At 35.6% G+C, this 16,008-nt stretch overlaps 1 protein-coding gene across 3 annotated transcripts in view; it reads right to left on the bottom strand.

Moving 5' to 3' along the window:
- ARAP2 (ArfGAP with RhoGAP domain, ankyrin repeat and PH domain 2) overlaps positions 1-16,008 on the bottom strand; it is a 186,201-nt gene that overhangs the window by 79,769 nt on the left and 90,424 nt on the right. For all 3 annotated transcript variants that reach the window (XM_019741971.2, XM_019741969.2, XM_019741970.2), the window contains exons 16-19: positions 12,856-13,000; positions 10,518-10,620; positions 9,658-9,856; positions 9,389-9,452 (exon numbers count right to left, since the gene is read on the bottom strand). In XM_019741971.2, coding sequence (XP_019597530.2) covers positions 9,389-9,452; positions 9,658-9,856; positions 10,518-10,620; positions 12,856-13,000 — 511 coding nt within the window. The remainder of the gene's footprint in view (positions 1-9,388; positions 9,453-9,657; positions 9,857-10,517; positions 10,621-12,855; positions 13,001-16,008) is intronic.

Below are 16,008 nucleotides of genomic sequence, written 5' to 3' on the forward strand. Positions count from 1 at the left end.
TATTTTTCCCCTCACAGTGGTTTTCAGGCATCCGATTATGATGTGTCTTGATCTGGTTTATCTCTATCGTTCTTGATGTATGTTGATCTTAATACATGTGTGGGTTTACAGTTGTTTCAAATTTAGAAAACATTGGACTACATTTCTTTAAAGCTTTTTTTTTTTTTTAACTCCATCTTTCTCTTATTTTTGGATTATAATTATACTTCCGTGAAACTGCTTGATATTGTCCCACAGGTCTCTGAGGTTCTGTTGATTTTACTTAGTCTTTTCTTTCTGTGCTTCAGTTTTGATAATTTCCATTGCTGTGCCTTCAAGTTCACTGGTCTTTTTTATGTAGTCTACTCTTGCGTTAAGCCGATCCACTGGAATTTTTTCAGATACCATATCCTTGAGTTTTAGAAGTTCCACTTTGTCCTTCTTCTAGTCGTCTACTTTTTTCTCACTATGCTTATATTTTCCTTTACATCTTTGACTATACAGTGGGTGCCAAGAAAATGTACACACATTTTAAGAAAGGTAACCATTAAAATTGTAATACTCAATATAAACTGATAACAAAAGATGAATACAAGTCATGTTTGACTTCTGCAATTACACGAGGTGCTCAAAGTGGTTACCATCAGCATCCAGACACTTCTGATTACAGCGAACTACTGCTTGAGTAATGTTGACCAAAGTGTCCACCTATAATCATTTTTTTGGCACCCCCGGTATTTATAATACTTAAAAATCACTGTTTAGATTCTTTACTGATTCCCTTATCTTTCTCATTTCTGAGTCAGTTCCTATCCACTGATTTGTAGCTTTTCCACATCACTAGTAATTTTAACCATATGCTAGACATTGTGAGTGTTAAATTGAGTGTCAAGATTGTGTTGTCTTCCTTTAGAGTGTTGATGTTTGTTTTGGTATCACCTGCCTGTTTGACCAGGCAACTAAATTACTTGTGGAAGAGCTGATCCTATAGAGGTCTATTTTTTAAGCTTAGTCAGGTAGAAATACAGCATCCTTTACTCTAGTGCTGGTTAGGCCTGGATACTATGGATTTACTTTTCTGGGGTCTTTACTAACGCCCTATGTGTTTAATGAGGTATAACATGGCTGGGTGGAATTTGAACATACTCGAACACTGTCTAAGCTCTGGGAATTGTTCAGCTCATATGAGTACCAACATGCGAGTTGTTTCTGTCTGGCCTCTTAAGAGTTTCACCCTGCAAATATGCAGATTAGTAGTGAACCAAAGATGGAAGTGAACTCCTATGAAGATTTCTGAAACTCTCTCACTACATAGCTCCTTAACCTGCAAATGTCAGCGACTACAGATGCCCTGAACTCCTCTCTTCCTCTTCGACATAGCAAAACCATCACATGCTGCTTGAATCTCCTCATTCCATCCTATCAACTGAAAAGTGCCTACCGATAGGAAACCAAGAGGATCGTAAACCTTACTTCATTTGTTTCCCTTCTCTCCATGATCACAGTCCTGGAATGCTTATTGTCCCAAAGCCTGAAAACCATTTGTTTCACATATTTTGCCCAGTTTTCTAGTTGTTTGAACTGACAGGGTATGTACCAGGCCACTTATTTCTTGATGACCAGAAATGGGAGTATAGTAAATTTTATTTAGTTAATGTTTCCATGAAGCACCCTCATTTTAGTTTTTATAGAGAGATACAGTATTTCCTCCACAGCTCCAGATAAGAAACTCTGGAATTTGGGGCAGAAATAAGCAAATAAATAAGAAAATGTGCACATACAGAGACTGTGTCACAAGAATAATCCAGTAGAAAACATTATTTTAAATAGCTTGTTTCTTCTGCAGATAACAGTTGAGTAAAAAGTGTCCAGGCACCTGATTCCCTGAGAAAAGCAAAGGCTCCAGTTTTTCAGCCTCATCTTTATGTACTATTAAGCAATTACCTAAAGGAAGGCGAGGGACTGCCCTGCTTCAGGCTGCTCAAAACCTTTTAATGGTGTTCCACCAGCTGCAGAATGAATTCAAATTCTCGTTTTTAAAAGAGTTTTTGAATGCCCTTTAAAAAAAAAAAAAATCTTCTGTACGCTTGTAAAGGGCCTGCAATCCTTTCCAGACAAGGCAAGTTGTTATTTAAATGTAACTGATAATACTCAAATGGCATCAATCTATCTTCTAAGCCCATTGGTTCATGCTTCCTCCTCAAGAACTTAAGGTTCAACCCAACCTGAACTGAATCCATTCCCTAGTCCATCTTATTTCTCTGAACCTATCATTTCTACCTCTTAGAATACCTTAATCTCTCAGGCCCCTCATTTTTTCCTACTGAAATTCTACCTAGGAATTACAGATCCAGTTAAAAACACTTCTCTTAAAAGAAAAAGAAAAATTATCCTGTTCTCATGTATCAATCTAGAAGTAATCTTCTCAATCTTTTGTGTTATTTTTCATGTACCTCATTTGTTTGTAAGCTTACATTTTAGTGTATAAAAGGGACTTTAGATTGATTGAAATAAAATTTAAAGGATATAATATATACTTTAAAATCCACCTTTTGTTAAACAGCCATGCATTCCCTTTATTATAATTCTCTTTAACAAAAAAAATCACTTTATAAATTTGAATACTCTTTTTTTGCAAAACCTGGGCGTGGTGAGAGAGAGAATCTCTTGCTTACACTGGCAACATTCAGATTAAACCATCTCTTTGAATTAAATCATCAGAAAGTTACAAAAGCAGTCAAGCTGATATTGTGGGCAATTGGCTACTGTTTAATCTGCAATTACATGCACAATTTAGAAACCACTTTAAGATAATTCACCCTCCAGAGTATTGCTAACATATCAGCTGCTATAAAACACAATTCAAGAAGGGGAAAACATCACATGTTGAAAGTTGATATAAAATAAGAATCTTAAATTTAGGGTGTTAATCTCCTAAATTGAGAAAAGTTATCCATTTCACAGTAGTGGAACATATTCATAAAATGTTTATTCCCCAGTGTTAGCTTCTTTATGTCTGGGATTTGCAATTAAAACTGAATGCAGGGCCGGCCTGGTGGCTCAGATGGTTGCAGCGCCATGCTCCTAATGCCAGGGTCACCAGTTCGATTCCAACATAGGCCAGTGAGCTGCGCCCTCTAAAGCTAAGATTGTGAACAACAGCTCTCCCTGGAGCTGGGCTGCCGTGAGCAGTCGGAGGTTGGCATGAGCTGCCATGAGCTGTCGCGGTTGCTGAGTGCTCCCGCGGGCTACCGTGTGCCACTGTGAGCAGCCGGCAGCCAGCGTGAGCATTCAGAAGCTGGCGAGAACTGCTGTGAGCTGCTGTGAGCAGCCGGCCGACGACTGGCGACCAACTGCCTCAGCCAGGGGAAGCACAAGGCTCATAATACCAGCATGGGCCAGGGAGCTGTGTCTTACACAACTAGACTGAGAAACAATGGCTTGAACCAGAGTGGGAGGAGGGGAGGTGGAAGAAGGGGGAAAAAAATCAACTGAATGGAGTCAGGGTTGAGAGTCATTAAGTGCATTCATTATGCTTTACCATAGGTCAACCAAGGAATCTGAAAACTACATCCGAAAAGCCATGCCAGTCTTTTCTACTTCTGGTAACACAGCTGAGTGATTTATTCATACTTATTGCATTAGGTTGGTGCAAAAGTAATTGCAGTTTTTGCAATTATTTTTAACATTTTAAACTGCAATTACTCTTGCATCAACCTAATATTTATTGTAACCAACAAGCTTTCAGTAAAAGTTACTAACAGGTGTCTTTGACAAATGGGTGTGCAGCTACAGAATGTGAAGATGGTGAACACAGTAGCTTATTTATCATAGAGAGATGTACAGAGAGTGTGGACTAAAGTGAAGAAATAATTTTCAAACGTTAAAAAAAAGGATGATGTAATCTATACAACATTCCAGTGAAGGTGGATATATAACTGACTGTCCAGGAAAATGCCTTCTGACCTTGTGATGCAGAAAATTCACTAACAATAGATATTTAAAAACATGATTTTTTTTTCACATGTAGAAATCCTGACTGAGCCATAAAAGAAAAGCACAGGTTCCAGTCCCAATAACGGCATCAAATAGCATGCCAAAAACCCTTAAGTGTAATCAAGAAACCTCTGTTTTCCAAAATAATAATTTTTAAAGTATACAAAGAATACACATTAAAGCGACACCATCTGGAACACCTTCTGCTTAGAGCTTTTTAGAGCAAAAATGCTGCGTGTGGAAAATATTATTGCAATATTTTTCTGTCTAAAGACACCCATGCTATGCATATAGAGAAAATTACCATGAAGATTAAAATATATATCTAAATAGTAACTATATTCCGTGGATGATTATCAATTTTTGAACTTTTCCAATTCAGAGGGTTCTTCCTCTTTCTTGCCTTTAAGGAACATTAATGTATTTTAGCACTTTAATCAAAGGTAGACAAGGACATGGAAAAGATGTGAAATTAATTCATTAAATTTATTGATAAATTGGAATTCTGGTTTCAGCGTTTACTAGCAAAAAAATAAAAAAAGGTTAAAACTTACAGCTGGTTGCTTTCTTGCTCTTTCAATTATTCACTATCTCTATATGCCATCAACATGAATAATTGGAAGTTGTTTTATTTCCTAAAGCCACAACTGTATCTGTCATTGACAAGTCTAACACAATCTACTTTCGCTTATAGTCATTATTTCCCAGGGGGATAATAGATCAAAAGAGTTGACAAAGAGAGCAAGGCAATGAAATTCTCTTATTTGGACATGGTATTACAACAGCTCTTAAACAATCACAACTATAATTAATGGGCTTTTTTGAGTAATTGAAGAGAAGTATGTATTCCCTATCTTGGTAAATGATACAACCATTCATAACTTTACCCAGGCCAAAAGCTCAGAAGTCATCCTTATCTCCTAGTTCACAAAGAATTAACACCATTAAATTGGTGTCTCTCAACAACCTACCACCAGATCTAGAAAGCTACCAACACCCAAAAGCATCCATCAATTTCTCCTTTCTTCCTCTTACAATTGAGACCATGCTCTGCTTATCCTTTCTCTTATACCTTTAACGACTCCCTCTTTGTGTCTCTTTCCCATTAAAATTTAAAGTTGAATAAGTTCAGGCCATCTAAAACAACAAAAACAAACAAACAAAAAAAAAACAAAACCCCTGCACACATATTTCCTTCCTGGGTCAAATCTCGTCTACCTTGCTGATCCTATTAACCTCCAGACATCCTTGACAAACTGTCCTCACCAGCTGTTTCAATTTACTCAATTCCCAGCCTTAATCTAATCCGGTTTCTGCTTTATCACTTCTGCTCTCCTCAAAGTCACCAGGTGAAGTCTGCATCACTTATCTAATGGAGTATCTGTCCTCATCAGGCAGACCTGACACTTTTGACTATTTTTTCCTTCTGGAAGCACTCTCTTTCTAGGCTCTGTGACACACTCTCCCTTGGTTTCTTGCCTCACTCCCTGGATAAATTAGCTTCATATTCCAGGACAGCTCTCCCTCCTGACAACTGCCCCCACCTCCAAAATGATGGGGATTCATCAAGGAACCAACATGTTCCTTCTTCCCTTGTCACTCTAAGACTCTCCCTAAATGATTTCACTTTCGTCCTTCTATATATGGGTAACTCGTAAATCTGTATCTCCACCCATTAACCTTTACATGAACATCAGATCCATAAATATAACTTTCTCCTAGCAGTTTCTCCATAGGTGTATGCAAGCACTTCACGCTCAACATGAGTAACATCAAATTCATCACCTCCTAAGTTCTCTCCCAAACCTGCTCTTTTTTTTCCACTATTCCCTCTCAAGTCCATTTATTTACATAACTATACATCTCTACATGTATGTATATATATATGCGCATATATATGTGTGTGTACATATGTGTGTGTGTGTATATATATATATATATATATATATATATACACTCACACAGACATGTGTGCATGTGTGTGTAAATACATACATAACTGTATCTGAGACCCTGTTATGCACCATCGTTTACTGGTACATCTGCATGCTCTTTGTCCTGTCAGGGTTTTTAACCCAGAGCACTCACCATCTCCAAGGCTGATTCTTTACTCTATTCACACTTCTGAACTCTCTTCTTTCTGCTTTATCTTTAATTAGGTAAGCATTGTATGAGTATACATAATGTGCGTGTGTGTGTGTGTGTGTGTGTGTGTAATTTCTAATAAAATAACTTCTTAAGTTTTCTAGTAAAAAATTTATTTTCTAACAAAATGCTGAAATTTTAAATTCGGGTAACTTACACTCTTTACCCAGGCTCTGGGTACATTTGTTGATTTAATTCTTGAGAATGATCCACACAAACGTATTGGTAAATTAACACTTAACACTTGTTCTAAAAAGACAAAAATCTTTTGATTGTTAAGTTACAAACTGACCTTACGTTGGTTTCAAAATGGATTATTCTCTTCAATGTCATGGAGGCACTAGAAGGCTATTTAAGCACTGAAAATAGTGCCTGGTACACAGCATGATCTATATATTTTCATCACTGTATTACTGTTATTATCAGAATATTATTCACTTAGAAAAACCAGGAAAACCAAGTAAAACCAGAATATAAGTACATGATAAATATGGTTGTTTTAAGAGTGCATTTTGTATGGCAGGTATTCAGTGATTTAAGGAAAATAACTTGGGTATATATTTGTATGTGCATTTCTCCTATGCCCATTTTGGCATGTTCCTTGTTCTACACTTTCATAAATGTGCTTTCAACATGACTTGTTAATAACACATGTAGATAAAAACTTTAAAATTATCATCAAACACATGATTAAGCAGCTTTAACCATTAATTTGGAATTCCATTAGTTTTCAACAATTTTGTGAACTCAAGAGTGTATCTGAGTTCAACTCCTGATTCCTGTAATCCAGGGAAAAAGTCAAGAAACTACAAAGTAACAAAACACTTAGTCTCCTGGCTTCCCTATCTTGCATCCACGATGGAGTACAGTGCATCAACAATAGTCACTAAGGAAATATTCATCAAACTGATTAATTCTAATCCATGTTTGCTATATTTTATTAAAACCTATGTACTACTGGTCAAATCCCTCTTAGAGAGAAAATGGTAAGAAAATACCTCAGCCATAATAATCTGAAAAAAAAAATATATATATATATACACAAATATATAGAGAGAGTTGAAAATAAAAATACATATATATAAATATATAAATATATAGAGAGAGTTGACCATTTTTTCCTGCCATTGAGGTAGCAGGCAGCAGACATTCCATAAATATTAATAGATGACTATAAAAACTATACTTGTGTCAGTACTTTAAAAATATAATACTATGTATGCATAATACTACCTCATTAGTATTTCTGAATGTGTAATTAACAGTACTCAGATAGAGAGAAACCATCATCTGGAAGCAAAAATTAGAATTTAAAGTATCATGAACCATTATAATCCCAGAAATAAATAAGTGAAAACACAAAATCCTAATTATGCCTGTAAATTAAAAAAACACACTCTAACATAAACATCTCATCAACATGTTGCATGCTGTCGAGAGGTGCCGATATCCTCCCAAGGAGTGGAACAAAAGACAGGTTCAGATAACTGTTGAAAGTCATTATTCTCGTCACCAGCAAGGAAAATAACCAGAGGGAAGACTGATTCCGCTATATTTTTATATTACATACTTTTTTTCAGAATTGATCCTGTACTCTTGTAGAGCTAAACATTCCAAATCAGTAAGTAAGGGATTTTAAAATAAACGACAAAAGATTAAAAAAAATAATAATTTGTCCAAGAGACTTTACCTTCCTAATTGTGATGTGACCCCAGCTACTCCTTCCAAGGCTGGTTTTCTGGATCATCCTCTTCTTCCTGACCTCTAAAGACCGGAAACCCTGAGGCCACATCTTTAAGTCTCTTTTCTGTCTATACTCTTTCTCTAAGTGAATCCGTCCAGTTCCTCGGCTAAATAACATCAGTATGTCGATGATTGTCAAATGTGTATCTCCAGCTACAACCCCTCCACTTAATTCCAGACTTGTATATCCAAATGTTCACTTAGCAGCCCCACTTTGCAATCAAATAGACATCTCAAAGATATCATTTCCAAACCCAAATTCCTGATCTACTACTACTATTACTAATTTACTAGTGTCTGACCTCTACTCTCCTGAATTTTTGTTATCTGAAAAAAAAACCACAAAGAAAAACCACACCATCATTCATGTGATTGCCCAGGCCCAAAATGTTGGACTATTACACTCATCGAATCCATCAACAGATCCTCTCATCTGTAGGAGCATCCTAACTGGACACTCATTTTCACTCCTGTTCCCCAATAGCCTATTCATCTGGAGTCAGAGTAGTCTTTTAAAAAACTAAATCAGATCATTCCACTTCCCAGCTCACAAACTGGGCAACTTCCCATCATGCTTAGAATAAAGTTCAAATCTGTACATATCAACACCCGTGGTATAACATAAGATCCTATATGATCCTGCCCAGGGATATCTCTGAAATCATTTCTTCCTGCTCTCACGCTCAATCAAATCTACCCACCCATAGCAGCTTCCTTCAAGACACTGAACATGCCAAGTACAATGCATTCTTAGGGTCCTCAAAATATTCTTGACCTGCCGCCTGGAACACCATTCAGACTGCTGCAGGGTTTTCTTCTTCACTTTCTACAGATCTCTGACCAAAATTCCTTTCCGTAATCACCCTATCTAAAACAGAATACTGCTCCATCAGGATCTCTCTCTTTACCTTAGTTTTCTTCAAGCATTTAAAACTGATGGACACAATACTGTGTAACTTTGTTTTTCCTGCTTATATTCTGTTTTCCTCATTAGTGTACATGCTTCATGAGAGCAGGGACCATGTCTATTTTATTCATCACTGTATTCCCAAAAGCTATAACAGTACCTGATGCACAACAGATGCTTCATATTTATTGAAAAAGTGAATGAATTCAAGAAATCAAATTTTAGCTGTGCATGACTCACATGCAAAAATAATTCAGGATATTACTTATAGTCCTCATACACCTACACTGAAAATATATTTACAACTACCAAATACTTAAATGTGAATGTCCCAAATGGATCTAGATCTATATAAAATTATAATAATTGCTCACATTAAGTTTTGTCATAACAAATATAAAAAATATGCAAGCTTCACCGGTGTATTCTTAATACTGAAGAGTGTACACACACACACACACACACACACACACACACACACACACACACACACACACTCTCTCTTCAGAAAATTTCCAACAGGCTATAAAATAATGGGTTCACTGCCAAGAAGATAACCAAAATAACCCACTCCCCAGAGTGATTGCAATAAAGAGTCAAAGGCAAAAATGTGCTCACCTCCCTTTTTCTACCAAAAGTAAGACATCCATTTTTTCCCCATTTTGAACCACTGTGCTGGTGGCTGAAGGGAGAAGAGAAAAGCATTAGTATATTTCTTAAGACTTTTTACTAAATACCCACGACATACCCATAAAGACACAATTATTAATACTCCTTAGCCATACGTTTGGGAGTGAGCCATCATCATTTTGTGTAAAAGCTACTATTACCATATGCAATAAAGACTGTGTCAAAAATGTCAGATGAGAGCGGAAAAGAAATCTTACTTAGCTCTTGCAGTCTTCTTAAGTAAATTCTATCTTCCTGAACTTCTTGCATTTGAAGGCAAAAATGCAAACTAGATTTGTCCATAGCAAACCAGCCTTGTCTCCACTGATCCAGGGCATGGCAGTCTTTGTAGTAGAGTTGACCAATCAAATCATAGTCAGCTTCTGTTAAGCTTTCAGCAACAAAGGGAACAAAATGCTGTTAAAACAAATACAGAAAAGTAATAAAGACAGTGAAAATAGGAAATCCCTTCTTTATCTACAGATATGAAGGAAGATTAAAAAAAAAAATATCTTGGTTTTCTATTTTAAAGATTTAGAAGTAACCCAAATTTCAAAATAATTATTTAAGCTTATCAGTTTTGAAACTGAACGGCTAATAATGCATTTTCAAATGGCAGCATCTTAAACCATTTTTGTTGCTATATATAGAATTGAAATAGGAAGACAGTCTCTTTTTTGATGTACGGCATTTTTCAAAATATCAACCTTAAATGTTTGTCTCCATTTGTATCTTTTACTGAATCTGTCCCTTCCCCTTTTCGGTATACCATGAATAAGACATCTACCTATAAAAAGACATACACAGAAATGACTTTACAGTATTGAAAAAAATCTTACTCATCAAAACTCGGCCTTAATTTGAAGAATGATTTCTCCAAGGTCCTACATTAATTTCTTCTCTGCTTAAAGTTTTAGGCTGGTAACCTCTTTTGGTTACAACCTTTGAAAACCAAACGAAATATGAACATTCTTCCCAGAGTCTTGCATAAAATTTCCATGGACCTCTAATACTCAACCATAGACCCCAAGTTGAGAAACTTCTCTGGATTTAGGGTAATAATACGATATTTAAATACCTTAGCTATTGCTTCTGTCCATTTTCTTTGGCCTTGAGATGTTTCAGCTCCAAATAAAAACGCACGTTCTGATGGCAAATAGATCTCAAAGGTAAAGATGGGCCTACCACACACACAGATAAAAAGATACCACTAGTTATGTTTGGCTCTCATGAAAGCAAATCACAGGAAGGTCAAGTACTTAAATTCATTCTGAAAACTGGATAATGTTGTGAAATCAACCTATCATATTTATCTGTTGATGGTTTATATTTTATTCAAATGAGTTAAATGGACACACTGGATCATACAAAATGAATATTCTTCTGATTGTAATTACTTTACTGCGTGCTTTTGTTGCTGTCCTGGACCCTCCTCGGTTGGCTGATGTGGCAAAGGGCTTTCTTTGGTCTTGTCTTTCTTCTGAGACCACTCCTATTTTATGTACTCTGACCAACTGTTCATTTAATCTTATCAGATCAATCATAATATTCTCTCAACCCACTGTTTTGTTTGTTTTTTTTAAATTATCTTTTCCTCTAGTTGAACTCTCAGGTAATTATGGTCTCTCTCCTCCAATCTCTTCCTTACTGTTCAATCCTGTTCAAAACAAACATTGCCCAGAAAGTTCTCTAGCCCTATTCTTTTCTTACTTCACAAAGTTTCCTTCCATCATGTCATCTTATTCTGAAATGTCATCTCCTTACTGTAGATAAAATTAGAGTAATATCCCATGTCCTGAATTCTTCCCTTGGTTCCTCATCCACAGCTTCAACTATTTCCTGGAACATGCTAAATACGTATGCTGCTATTACCTAAGAAAACTCAAGATAGCCTATGTCAAAGTCATCTTCCTGTTTCCTCTTTTGTACCCCAAACCTGCTGTATCTCCTTCATGTTCCACGTTTGAGCTACACCATCACCTCATCAACAAGCTCAAAACCATGGCATTTAGTTTATTCTTCCCCTTAACATCAGCTATTCATATATTCAGTGGGACATTTAATCTTATCAGATCAATCATAATATTCTCTCAACCCATTGTGTGTGTTTTTTTGTTTTGTTTTTTTGTTTTTTAATTATCTTTTCCTCTAGTTGAACTCTCAGGTAATTATGGTCTCTCTCCTCCAATCTCTTCCTTACTGTTCCATCCAGTTTTCTTCCCAAAATACAAATCTGTGCAACTCCTCAGTGCCTACATTACAGAGTTCAAACTCTGTAACATGCTAATTGAGACAATTCAGAATCTGGCTGGAAAAATTAGGTTTTAGCTGCATCTCACTGGAAATGCTTCTTCTTACACATCTACTTGTACCAGTGACATTCTATCAAAAATGTTTTGTATTTCAATATGACTATATGCTGACAGAAACTAATATTAATTATTTTAAATTCTATTTTATTTACTAATTAAGCAATTTAATACATAGAATGTACTTATTTTAACATTGCATGGTAAGACACATTAAATTGATTATTCATTAGGATAAAAACTCTCTTAAAATGAAAAACAAACAATAATCAATTTTGTTGGCATAAAAAATAAAATTAGATTTACTAGAAAACAACAGTCATCTCAACTAGTATATATTGATCTTTACGTAATAGTATGGTCCATGTAATTTTATGTAAATAATAAAGCTTCCTATATCGCTTTCCTTTCTTGTATTAAATTTTTATTAAACAGTATGCTCTTACACAAGTGATTTTGGCAGATTTTAATTTTTATAATTCTTCATTAAATACGTCACAAAATGTAGTAAACTTTCACACCAAAAATCTTCAATGGTCTGTTTCTAAAAGTCCTCACAGAAACTGGATTCAACTACTCTGTGAGTCAATATATAAAATAAATAATGCTTATTCTTTTAATTGCAATTTTTTTGAGACAATTAAAATGTCAAAGTAAATATTTAAGAAATTTTGCACTTCCATGTTATTAAATACACTTAGAATTTTGTTTATATTAATATGAATAAATCCTCACCAAATATTTTCCTTTGTCATATATTTAAACCATGATGTAGTAAATCAATGTATAAATTTTGCCATTAGTCCACTATTTTAAATAATAAGCCATAAAAATTATAGGACATGTTCAAAAATTAAACACTACCAATTTACTTAAGATTAGATGCAAACATGTTAACCTAAATTACCTAGTATATTTTAATTTTCCTACTTTTTTAATGAATTCCCTCATGAACTTTCAGAAGCTACAAAATGAGTAAGCATCAAGAAACTATTAAACCCTTTACAATACACAACTGAAGAACTGAAATTAAAAAACCCTTATTACCTGGTATGACACGCATCAGAAAATACCTTTCATCTCCTGACTGTTTAATGATAGACCTACCCGGTATTTAAATAGAAGTCCTCTTTGTGTACTGCCAGGCAGATAACTTCATTGATATTAATGGTGCCATTAGGTGTAGTAGACTTATCATTTTCATAGTAACTCAAGAAGCCTCCTTCCAAAACACACCACTTTTTATTTGTCTCTAAGAATTTAAAACAAAACAAATAAATTGAACTATATCATAACTCTAATTTAAAAAAAAATACATGGTTTGAATAATGACTGCATTCAAATCAATTTATTAATTTCCCATTTTATGTAAAAAGCATGCTATGGCTGCACAAGATATAAAGTTGTCACATTCTGCTCTCAAAAAATTTACTATCTAGTAGCAAGGGGTGTATAAGACAAAAATAACTATGACATTGATGACCAGTGAAGCTGGAAGATCCATGAAGGACTTCTACAAAACAACTCTGACACAGCTAAGATTGACGTCTGTACAGAGTTGGATAGGAAAAAGAGTAGGGTAAAAAGCAAGACCATGGGTGATCTTAGGTATTCAGAATAAGAGGGGGTCAGAACCTCTATGCCCTTAATGCTTTGGTTAGGGGACTTAAAATTTATCTTGTAAGGGATGCTTGCACAACAGCAATCAAGGCAAAGGCCAAATCCAGACCAACACTTGTTTTTGTATTTAAAGTTTTACTGCAATACAGCCACACCCATTCGTTTATGGATTGTCTGTGGCTGCTTTCTCACTACAAGGGCAGATCTGAGTTGCGGCGTAGACCATCTGGCCCACAAAGCTTAAAATATTTACTATCTGGCCCTTTTCAAAAAAGTGTGCTGAGCTTTGATTTTTTAGTTGATGGTGAACCATTAAAATGGTGCCAGTAGAAGATTATAATCAGATCTGAATTTTACACAATCCACTTAATGTGAAAAATGGATTTGAGAAGGTGAGGCAACCAGTTAGGATGCTGTAGACACACTCCACTGAGAGATGAAGATGGCCAAAAGCAAGAGGTAGCAGGGATAAGGGGAAGAAAGGAGAGAGAGAGAGAGAGAGAGAGAGAGAGAGAGAGAGAGAGAGAGAGAGAGAGAGAAGGAGGAGGGAGAAATGCGTGCATGCATTGTGTTCTAAGGAGATAAACACATATCCATTGGATGCAAAGAGTAACTAACGAGGAACTAATTAATGGTTGCACTATGTTTAGCTTTGATTACAAAGCAGGCAGTGATGCCCACTTTTACTTAAAAGAAAATAAGGTTGAAATAATTTTAGTGTGTGTGAGTTTCCTTTTAGATACACTGAATGAGAGATAGCTTGGAAATCCAAGTAGAAATATGTCTCAGGCAGATCACACTCTAGGTTTGCACCTCGGAGCAAGGAAAGGCCTTAATAAGTAGCAAGTCTTTAGAATGTAGGTAGTAGTTGCACATATAAAGTAACCAAGGATAAAATCTTAGGAAACTTAAAATTGCAAGGAGTTGTCAACTATACTTTAATAACAAATATATATAAACATAAAACATTGTAATGGATATAGAAGGTTTCATGAAAGCACTGGAGCAAATGAGAAGAGAGTACATAAAAAAGAAAAGGGTAGATAGAGTATTTCAAAAAAGGAATGGTTACTGATTTAAATAGAGCAAAGAGATCTAATAAAATGAGCTGAAAAAAATGTCAGTAGATCTTCATAATAAGGAGGTGATTGCATACTTCACTGAGAGTGCTGAGAAAGAAGCCAGCTTGCAGCATATTGAAGGCTAAGTGGGAAGAAGTGGATCCAATCAGGATAGATCAATAACCTGTGTCATACAGGAAAAGATATCATACACTAAAATGAAAGCATGAGCTATGGTAAGGCGAACGGCAGGTAGTCAAAAAACGTTTACTGAAATGAACTGAGGATGAACATGTTCTCTCTCAGAAACAGAACGGAATAAAGATAAGAATTGGAAAGATACACTTAGATCTTGGGTTAAGAGGATTATTAAACTATAATGGCATCCCGCTCTGTTAACCCAATTAGACCAAGCCTGGGCTTAGTTACCACCTCTCATTGGAATCTTCTCCAACCCTCTATCCTTCTAGCCAGGCCGAGAAGTATCTTCCTGTGGCATCCTTATCACTATGAGGACCTGAGAAGGTGGAACTGGAAGCCAAAGACCGTGGGTTCTAATAATGCCTCCATCACTAAGTGGGTACCCTTGAAAATGAGCTTCCCCATTCTGTGACTCAGTATCTTCATCCATAAAGTGGGGATAAGAAAAACAACTAACTCATAGGATTACAGTGGTGATCAAATGATGTAATCAATACATGTGAAGCACAGACAAAAGTGATTTTATACATGGTTGTTTAGATACATACTATTTTTATACACTCTAATAATTTTATGTAATATATCAATTTAAAATACTACTTTTTAAATATAACCACAATATTTGAGCAATATAACAATTTAGATTTATTTATTTACCCAGCAATGCTGTAAGCTACTGGAGAACAAGGACTGTATTTTCTGTTCTTAAGAATCACCACATGGCTTAGCATAGGGAAAGTTTGTTGAAATTTTTATTTTCATAATTTAGGAAGTAAAGTTATTAGTTATGGAGATGGCTCAGATGAGATTGCCAACTTGAAGAGAATTGCAAAGATAAGAAATGGGGTACAGAATGAATAAGAGAATCACAAATGGAATTACTTTTAAGAATAGGAGGAGGTTCCCTGTATGCAGCTCCATCCCCTCCCAAAATCCCCCCAAAATGACACTGAAGTAATAGAGGTATAATTTCAAAAGGACAAGACAACTGAAGAGACCTACAGGGCATAGGAAATGACTGATCTATCTGAGAGAAAAAGCTGGTATCTTCAGACATGAAAATTAAGTCAACAAGAAGTAAGCAATGTTCTCCAAAGTTCCAGAAAGTCTTGAAGAGGCTCTTTCAGGAAGCGTGCAGCAAGAAGTTATTAACTGCTACAATTTAATTGACTACTTAAACGTGGAAGTCAGGAACTATTTCTTAAAGGCTATCTATGCTTCCTTTCTTTCAATTTTGAAAATAAAATTTGGGGCAGTTTCTAACAAGATGCAATGCTTATTTGCTAAAGTGGAGTCTGAAGGAAGATAGTGGGGCTAGGAAGAAGGCATCATTTCAGACATTGGTCTGCTCAGGCTTGTTTTAACTCCTACTGAATTC

This window comes from Rhinolophus sinicus, linkage group LG02, assembly GCF_036562045.2.
Source record: "Rhinolophus sinicus isolate RSC01 linkage group LG02, ASM3656204v1, whole genome shotgun sequence".
Lineage (NCBI taxonomy): Eukaryota > Metazoa > Chordata > Mammalia > Chiroptera > Rhinolophidae > Rhinolophus > Rhinolophus sinicus.